Source organism: Sapajus apella, unplaced genomic scaffold (genome assembly GCF_009761245.1).
Source record: "Sapajus apella isolate SASKATOON/1434 unplaced genomic scaffold, GSC_monkey_1.0 scaffold468, whole genome shotgun sequence".
NCBI lineage: Eukaryota > Metazoa > Chordata > Mammalia > Primates > Cebidae > Sapajus > Sapajus apella.
Window position 1 is genome coordinate 28316 of NW_022437404.1, and position 10341 is coordinate 38656.

At 40.3% G+C, this 10341-nt stretch overlaps 1 protein-coding gene across 1 annotated transcript in view; it reads right to left on the bottom strand.

Moving 5' to 3' along the window:
* Nucleotides 1-10341, bottom strand: part of LOC116545978 (HLA class II histocompatibility antigen, DR beta 3 chain-like) — a 26440-nt gene that overhangs the window by 7821 nt on the left and 8278 nt on the right. Inside the window, 3 exon segments of the mRNA XM_032272368.1 lie at nt 651-674; nt 677-751; nt 754-915. Coding sequence (XP_032128259.1) covers nt 651-674; nt 677-751; nt 754-915 — 261 coding nt within the window.

Consider the following 10341-nt stretch of genomic DNA (forward strand, 5'->3'; position numbering starts at 1 on the left):
CCTTCCTTCCTTCCTTCCTTCCTTCCCCGCTCGGTGTTAGAGAGGTCTGTTTTTCGCTGCCGCTCCTGCTACAATTTCAACTACGTAAAAACACACACACTAAGAAAACACAAGAAAATAGCAAGATATTTAGACATGCAAAGCTTCAGAGGTGCCTCAGAGGTCTCCTCAGCTCCTCTAGAAATTCATCTGATGCTTTTGCAAACACCGCACACTTTGATTTCAGAGACTGCATGAAGGGTGTGTGCAGGGACAGTCTGGAACTGGCCTCCTCACACTATCCCAAACCTGCCACACCCCTCAGCTCTCCTCCCCCAAACCCTCACCCCAGCCACACACACCTCACACTTCCCTTCCTGCATCTCTAAGGACCCAGGACAGTCGAGGTCTCCTTCCTCTCCAGCCCCTGCAGCCACTTCCCATGTCACCTCCCCACAGAGGCCTCCAGGACAGGAAGAAGCCCCCTCCTGCCTCCCCTCCCAGAACAGCCTCACACACAAATCCACTTTCTACACACACACCTGTGCCCTCAGAGCTCCTTGCTCAGGATTGAGAGGATTCTAAACGCTCGCAGATGTCTCTCTCTCTCTCTCTCTCTCTCTCTGTCTCTGATTGGCAGCTCACAGGGAGGCCCCGCCCGCCGCACCCACCTCTCCTCCCCACTGCGAAGCTCTCCCAATCCCTGAGTTGTGTCTGCAGTTGTCCACCTGGACCGGCTTCAGCTCCAGGAGTTCCTTCCGGCGGTTCCAGGATCTTCTTCAGGCCGCCCCAGCGCGGTCACCGCCCGGTACTCCCCCACGTGGCTGTCGAAGACGAGGAACTCCTCCTGGTTATAGATGTGTCTTTCCAGGAACCGCACCTGCTCCGTCCCGTTGAAGAAACGACACTCAGACTTAAGCAGCTCCAAGAAACGTGCTGTGGAGACACAAACGATCCGGTCACAGGGGCGGCCTCCGGGAAAGACACTGACAGCGACACCGCCATCAGGGCTCCCTGGGTGGGGTGCGGGCTCTGGGAACCTTGACCAGCCCCACCCTCAACCCCACTATGAGCAGCGCGGTGGCTCATCCTCTGTCTTCCTGAGGCGGGGAGCCAAGCGGGAAAACCCCTCTGATCCCAAGTCTTTTGGGCACCTCTCCCTGCCTCCAGCCTGTTCTGGAGACCTCCAAACAGGAGCTGGAAAAGGATCAGCACCGCACTGCAGTCCGCGCTGCCTCCTCCTCAGAGCCTCAGCCCCAAAGACGCCCTCTGCTCTTTCTCTCATCCCACAGGCTTTACGCGTTCCTTCTACAACCCCCACCGCATTCACCCCGTGAACACTTCCTTAGTGATGACCTTGTGCCAAACAAGGAGACTTACATTGTGAATAATATCAAATGTAGAATCACTACAGAAATCTGAGGCATCTTAGTGAAAAGTAGTTGCAGCAGCATCACTGTTGTAAAGAGTCCTGCAATGAACATACGTGTGCATGTGTCTTTTTAATAGAATGATTTAGAATCCTTTGGATATATACCTAGTAACAGGATTGCTGGGTCAAATGGTATTTCTATTTTTAGATCTTTGAGGAATCATCACACTATCTTCCACAATTGTTGAACTAAATTACACTCCCACCAACAGTGTAAAAGTGTTTCTGTTTCTCCACATCTTTTCCAGTAGCTGTTGTCTCCTGTTTTTTTGATTGCCAGTCTAACTGGTGTGAGATGGTATCTTAATGTGGTTTTGGTTTGCATTTCTCTAATGACTAGTGACGATGAACATTTTATCATATGTTTGTTGGCCTCATAAATGACTTATTTTGAAAAATGTCTGTTCATATCTTTCACCTACTTTTGAATGGTTTTTTTTTTTTTTGTAAATCTGTTTTAGTTCTTTGTAGCTTCTGGATATTAGCCCTTTGTCAGATGGGTAGATTGCAAAAAATTTTTTTCCCATTCTGTTGGTTGCCAGTTCACTCTAATGTTGTTTGTTTTGCTGTACAGAAGCTCTGGGGTTTGGCTAGATCCCATTTGTCTCTTTTGGCTTTTGTTGCCATTGCTTTTGGTGTTTTCGTCATGGATTCCTTGCATATGCCTGTGTCCTGAATGGTTTTACATGGGTTTTTCTTCTAGGATTTTTACACTGTTAGGATTTATGTTTAAATCCTTAGTTCATCTGGAGTTAATTTTAGTGTAAGTTGTAAGGAAGGGGCCTGGTTTCAGCTTTCTGCACCTGGCTAGCCAGTTTCCCCAACACCATTTATTAAACAGAGGATCCTTCCTCTATTGCTTGCTTTTGTCAGATTTGTCAAAGACCAGATTGTTGTAGATGTGTGGCAGTGCCTCTGAGGCCTGTGTTCTGTTCCATTGGTCTATACCTCTGTTTGGTAGCAGTACCATGCTGTTTTGATTACTGTAGCCTTGTAGTATAGTTTCAAGTCAGGTAGCGTGATGCCTTCAGCTTTGTTCTTTGGCTTAGAATTGCAAAATTGTTTTTGCTTAGTCTTGGCTATGCAGGCTCTCTTTTCATTTCATATGAAGTTTAAAGTGGTTTTTTTCCCAGTTCTGTGAAGAAGGTAAATGGTAGCTGGATGAGGATAGTGTTGAATCTATATATTACTTTGGGCAGTATGGCCATTTTCACAATATTGATTCATCCTAATCATGGGTACAGAATGTTTTTCCATCTCCCTGTGTCCTCTCTTATTTGCTTGAGCAGCGGTTTGTAGTTCTCCTTGAAGAGATCCTCTGCCTCCCTTGTTAGTTATATTCCTAGGTATTTTATTATCTTTGCAGCAATTGTGAAGGGGAGTTCACTCATGATTTGGCCCTCTGTCTGCCTGTTATTGGTGTATAGGAATGCTTGTGATTTCTGCACATTGATTTTGCATCCAGAGAGTTTGCTGAAGTTGCTTATCAGCTTAAGAAGATTTTGGGTTGAGACGATGTGGTCTTCTAAATAAACAATTATGTTGTCTGCAAATAGAGACAATTTGACTTCCTCTTTTCCTAATTGAATATGCTTTATTTCTTTTTCTTGCCTGATTGCTCTGGCTAGAACTTCCAATACTATACTGAACAGGAATGATGACAGAGGGCATCCTTGTCTAGTGCCAGTTTTCAAAGGGAATGCTTCCAGTTTTTGCCCATTCAGTATGATGTTGGCTGTGGGTTTGTCATAAATAGCTTTTATTATTTTGAGATATGTTCCATTGATTCCTAGGTTAGTGAGAGTTTTTAGCAGAAAGGACTGTTGAATTTTGTCAAAGGCCTTCTTTATTGAGATGATCATGTGGTTTTTGTCTTTGGTTCTGCTTATGTGATGAATTATGTTTGTAGATTTGCATTTGTTGAAGCAGGCTTGGATCTTCAGGATGAAGCCTACTTGGTCATGATAGATAAGCTTTTTGATGTGCTGTTGCATTTGGTTTGCCAGTATTTTAGTGATGATTTTTGCATTGGTATTCATCTTGGATATTGGCCTAAGTTTTCCTTTTTAATTGAGTCTCTGCCAGGTTTTGGTATCAGGGTGATGTTGGTCTCATAAAATGAGTTAGGGAGGATTCCCTCTTTTTGTGTTATTTGGAATAGTTTCAGAAGGAATGGTAAAAGCTCCTCTTTGTAGATCTGGTAGAATTTGGCTGTAAACCCATCTGGACCTGGACGTTTTTTGGTTGGTAGGCTGTTAATTGCTGCCTCAACTTCAGATCTTGTTATTGGTTATTCAGGGATTCCACTTCTCCCTGATTTAGTCTTGGGAGGGTGTTAAGTGTCCAGGAATTTATCCATTTCTTCTGGATTTGCTAATTTTTATGCATAGAGTTGTTTGTAGTAATCTCTGATGGTGGTTTGTATTTCTGTGGGTTCGGTGGTGAAATCCCCTTTATCATTTTTTATTGCATCTATTTGATTCTTCTCTCTTCTTTTATATTAGTCTAGCTAGAAGTCTGTCTATTTTGTTGGTTTTCTCAAAAAACCAGCTCCTGGATTTATTAATTTTTTGAAGGGTTTTTTGTGTCCTTACCCTTCCATTCTGCTTTCAGCTTAGTTATTTCCTATCTTCTGGTAGCATTTGAGTTCTTTTGATCTCGCCTCTCTAACTCTTTCAATTTTGACAATAAGGTGTTGATTTCAGATCTTTCCTAACTTCTCATGTGGGCATTGATTGTTATAAATTTCCCTCTAGACACTCATTTAAATATGCCCTAGCGTTTCTTGTACGATGTGTCTTCATTCTCATTGGTTTTGAAGAACATCTTCATTTCTGCCTCATTTCATTGTTTATCGACATTCAGGAGCCAATTGTTCAGTTTCCATGTAGTTGTACAGTTCTGAGTGAATTTCTTAGTTCTGAGTTGCAATTTGATTGCACTGTGGTCTAATAGACTGTTTGTTATGATTTTTGTTTTTTTGCATTTCCTGAGGAGGGATTTACTTCCAATTATGTGATCAATTTTAGAGGAAGTGTGATGTGGTACTGAGAAGAATGTATATTCTGTGGATTTGGGGTGGAGAATTCCGTACATGTCTATTAGGTTTGCTTAGTCCAGATCTGCGTTCAAGTCCTCGATATCCTTGTTTATTTTCTGTCTCATTTATTTGTTTAATAGTGACAGTGGAGTGTTAAAGTCTCCCACTATTACTATCTGGGAAAATAAGTCTCTTTGTAGGTCAAGAAGTTGCTTTATGTCTCTGGGCACTCCTGTATTGGGTGCATATATATTTAGGATCGTTAGCTCTTCTTGCTGCATTGATCCTTTTACCATTACGTAATGCCCCTCTTTGTCTCTATTGATCTTTGTTGGTTTGAAGTCTGTTTTACCAGAGACTAGGATTACAGCTTCTGCTTTTTTTTTTCTGTCCGTTTGCTTGGTAAATTTTCTTCCATACCTTCCTTTTGAGTCTATGTGAGTCTTTGCACATGAGATGGGTCTCCTGAATACAGCACACTGATAGGTCTTGACATTTTATCCAGTTTGCCCGTCTGTGTCTTTTGATGAGGACATTTAGTCTGTTTATGTTTAATGCTAAAATAAATTTCTGTCAATTTGGCCCTGCCATTTTGTTACTGGTCTTTTTCTTTTTTTGCCCATTAGTTGATGTGGTTTCTTCATTGCATCATTGGTCTTTACCATTTGGTATAATTTTGCAGTGGCTTGTACTGGATGCTCCTTTCTATGTTTAGCGCTTCCCTCAGAAGCTCTTTAAGGCAGATCTGGTGGTAAGGAAATCTCTCAGTAATTGCTTGTCCACAGAGGATTTTATTTCTCCTTTACTTTTGATGCTTAGCTTGGCTGGATATGAGATTCTGCGTTGAAAGTTCTTTTCTTTAAGGATGTTGAATATTGTCCCCCACTCTCTTCTGGCTTGTAGGGTTTCTGCAGAGAGGTCTGCTGTGAGTCTGATGGGCTTTCCTTTGTGGGTGCCCTAACCTTTCTCTCTGGCTGCTGTTAGCTTTTTTTTCTTCATTTGACGTTGGTGAATCTGATGATTATGTGGCTTGGGATTGCTCTTCTTGAGGAGTGTCTTTTTGGTGTTCTCTGTATTTCCTGGATTTGAATGTTGGCCTGCCCTTCTAGGCTGGGAAGGTTCTCCTGGATAATATCCTGAAGAGTGTTTTCCAGCTTGAATTCATTCTCCGCATCACATTCAGGTACACCAATCAAGATGAGGTATTTTTACAGAATCACATATTTCATGGAGGCTTTCATAATTCCTTTTGACTCTTTTTTCTCTAGTCTTGCCTTCTCATTTTATTTCATTGAGTTGATCTTTGATCTGTGATATTCTTTCTTCTGCTTGATCATTTTAGCTATTGAAACTTGTGTATGCTTCACCAAGTTCTTATGCTGTGTTTTTCAGCTCCATCAAGTTGTTCATGTTTTTCTGTAAGGTGATTATTCTAGGTAGCATTTCATCTAACCTTTTTTTAACATTTTTAGTTACTTTGCATTGAGTTAGAACATGTTTCTCTAGCTCAGAGAAGTTTGTTATTACCCGCCTTCTGAAGCCTGCATCTGTCAATTCATCAAATTCATTCTCCATCCTGCTTTTTTCCCTTGCTGGTGAGGAGTTGTGATCCCTTTGAGGAAGGGAAACGTTATGATCTTTGATGGTTTCACCCTTTTTGCACTGGTTTCTTCCCATCTTCCTGGGTTTATCTAGCTTTGATCTCAAGGAGCTGGTGGAGGTGACAATCTGTCCCTGTCTGCCTGTAGAGGCACTGCTGGGCTGCCAGGAACTCAGTCTGGCTGCTGTTTAAGCTTCCTGTGTCTTTTTTACATAGGAAGATTAGGCCAACCTCTGTAATGGCAGATTCTCTTCCCCCCACTGAGCTAGATTATTCCAGGTCAAGTTCAAACTGATGTTCTTGCTGCAAAACTCTCAAATGAGGGGCTTCATTTTCCTGGGCTTTGTGGAGGGGGAGACCCACCTAGCCATATTGTTGTCTCCCTGCTTTCAGGGAGCCACGTGCTTAAGAAAATATTAGCCAATGGAATTCAGCAATATAAAAGATGGCTACGACATTATGACCAAGTGGATTTGTTCCAGAAACGCAAGATTATTTGAGGATTTGAGAATCAGTTAGTGTGATTCACTACATGAACTGAAGGAAGGAGAAAACACATGCAACCAGCTTGATAGAGATATGAAATATTATTTGAAACAATTTAGCACTCAGCCTTAATTTTTAAAAAATCTGTTTGTAAACTTGTATTAAAAAGTTATTTCTTCAATCTGAGAAATGATAGCTACCCTACTGCACACATTAGTCTCAGCAGTGAAATATTTACAACAGTCTGCGTCATATCTGGAGTAGGAGAGGAGTTAGGCAATGCAAAAGACAAGAAAAAATATATAAAAGAGATTATAATTGCATCCAGGTAAAATGGTGATCATTTACTGTTGACATCATCAGGTATTTAGAAAGCAAAAATGTTAGACAAACTTATAGATTTAATAAGTAAATTTGAATAATGTTCCTAGATACAAAGTAAGTATACATTAAATCAATTATTTTATTGTTATATTTTGGGTGGTTGTCCCTTCCAAATCTCATGTTGAAATGTAACCTCCAATGTTGGAGACGAGGCCTGGTGAGAGGCATTTTGGTCCGAGGGCAGATCCTTCATCAATGGCTTGGTGTCATCCTAGCTGTAATGAGTGAGAAATGGGAGTGGCCCCAACTTTGAGTACCTGGCCAGCAGCAAGGGGCTTACACAGGAATGGGAAGTGTCAGAAGTTTGGATTCTAGAGCAGAGAAAAATAGGATGATCTCAGTTGCATCAGGGTGCCAGAGATGGACCCTCTGAAGAGTGACAACTCAGATGTGACTTGACAGGTTAAGCAGGTGTGAGCCAGGGGGCAGAGGAGATCCTGTGTATCTGTTGGTGACATGTGCTTCTGCAGTTTCAATACATATAGACATACATATATGTGTGTAAATATATGCATATGTGAAACACTATATATTTTTGATGTTTTTGTCTTTATGTTTGAATGAAGTGTGAAAATAACAAAAATCACTTAAAAATAATCCTGTAGTTAAAATGAAATGAATAAATAGAAGGATTTTATATTGTGAATAACATCAAATATAGAATCAGTACAGAAATCTGAGGCATGTTAGTTAAAAGTAATTACAGCAGCATCACTATTTGTGACATAGAAGGGCAAGTTGTTGAATAGAGATGGTGATGACCAACAACTCATGAAAATGTTGAAAAATATTGCATAATACAAAAAATTAATCTGATGGTATTGAACTTGCACTGCCTAAGTAGATTCAATAAGAAAGTGGTTTAATTTATGCAACCGTCTAGTTTTTCATAATGAAACAAGAAAAAATGAACCATAAATAACTGAATTGGGCACTGAATGTATAAAAGATGTGAGTCTAGAATTTCCAGGAAGAGCACAGTGTGAACCAGTGCTCTCAGCCTCAGCACTATTGACATTTTGGACTAGATAATTCTTTGGTGGTGACGGAGGCTGTTGTGACCATTGCAGGCTCTCTATCAGTGTCCCTGGCTTCTACTCATTAAACATCAGAATAAACAACTCTTCTAAAACCTAAAATTGTTCCAAATATTGCAACATGTTTCACAAGGGTGATGAGAGGGAAGGGAGCAGTGGTGCACTATCCACGGTTAGGAACCGCAGTTGTGAACCATCTAAAAAAAACTGTGTTGAACAAGCCACTATTAGTTATGGAGCAGCTGAGAATTACGTTGAAAAATATCTGTTGAAAACCTTGGTCCTACATAAAATGAATGTTTTGTAGAATTCTGGTCTCATTACAGTACTGTCTCTCCAGAAAATGAACTTGTTGGGAACCATGATTGACTGATTTCCTTGCCTTACCAATCAGTCACCAAATCATATCATTTATCTTTTATCTCTTCTTTTTTTAAAATTTCTCTGCCACTGCTCCATTCATTATCTATAGTAATGGATCACAATGACAGCTATTTTATTCTTGCTTAATACCCCAACTAACTCATTTATTTCAGTCTCCAACTCCGAACAATACTAGCAGGCATCAAGTATTCACCAGCCTTGGACAGAGTAAAACTCTGGGTTTTGTAGTCAAGTCCCCCTAGAAAGGGAGAAATCAAGAAAATGACTTTCTCATATGAAAAGTTTATGAAAAATGAGCAGGTCCCCAGAGTTTGAGTAGAGACCTTCACAAAGCTCCCTTTGCCCTTTAGAAAGGATGGCAGAGAGATGTGCACCCTGTTAGAGAAAGTTAAAAAATAAACATGTTGGAAGTTGCTGTCACCATGGCTTGCATGGTTAGGACTGTAATCCATCCTCACGTGTCCCACTTGGGGTTGAGAGACTGGTCAAGTAAAACCAGAGGATGCCCAGTTAAATTGGGGTTTCAATAAATTATGGTTGTGTATCTGAAACTCAGATTTAGCTAGGAACCTGTATCGAATTGGGCAACCCTAGCCCAACTTGCTAGTGAAACTTCAGAAGAAGAAGTGATTTAATACTTCCTTGTGTTCTTCAACACAAGCCCATGATAGACATATAGAACTTTAACAATGATAAATGCAAAATAAATGGAAGTTTCTCTTATACATTGGAACTAGCAGCCCTTGCATCTCTGTCCCCACTCTGCAAAACAACCTGGTACATGTGAATATCAGAAATATTTGTAAGTAAATCAGACACAAAGTAGTCAGTAACACTGATGATTGACTGACTCTCATATTCTAGAATCACCAAATCTGAATTGAAATATGACCTCTTCTACCTGGGTTAACTTTTACCAACCATAAGCCTTTTTGTAATCGATCCAATGCATTTGATAATAATCCTCACAACATTATTTGTAGGTGTAAAATTAAACAATGAGTCTTTAGCACTGATCACATATTAAATACTCAAATAGATTCCCATTTTAATTTTTTGATCCCTATAACTGCAGCTCACATTATTTTTTCTATTCCTGATTCTAAAGCAATTAGTATCTTCATCATGATTTTGCAATTGTCTTCTGTTCTTCTATTAGTTTTCTAAAGAATTATTCTGAAAACATAGGGCAGAAACAGTGGCTTATGTCTAATAATGGAGTAGAGCTAAACAAACCTCACAGGAAAGGCATCTGCTGACATTGAAGAAAAAGACTTTCTACATGATCAGATTTAAACTGCAATCTGATTTCTAGCACCAAATTTGTGATGTTGGGTTTTCCTTATAACATCTCAATTTATGATTCCAGAGATGTATATCTTTTTAAACACCACAGATACACTAGGATCATTACTGAAATTCCAACTTAAATTCATAGGCCTGGTACAAAGCGATTGCAAAATGTTACATACCAGATACTGATGGAGACCAGATTCATTTTCTTCATCACTCCATTCTCATGACCTAGGGTCATAACTGGTATATTCTATGTCACTAATAAATATTGACTGTGTGACCTTTTGCATGAGCAGTCACCACCGCACACAGGGGCCTTCTAGTATTTAATTACTGCTAATGACTGGACATCTCTGGTTCACAGGTGCCCCTGCTTCTTTTCAGCCTAGATGCATTATGTTTTCTTTTCTTTTATTTTTCTCCAACATCCCTGGGGCTACCTCTCAGTCCCATTTGCTGGCCTGTGCCCACTCCTTTTTTCTCCATACAATCTATTACCCTATATGACCTCTTCCACACCCTGAAACTGAACACAGTACACGTATTGATGCTGTCAACATAAATACCTAAAGCCCTGGTCTCACAATGAGTCTCTTAAATGCCATTGGCCTTCTGATTGTTCCATACAAATGTCAAAAAATTATCTCAAACTTAAACAAAACTTTTATTTCCAACCACCCACTTCAAATCATTTCCTCCCACA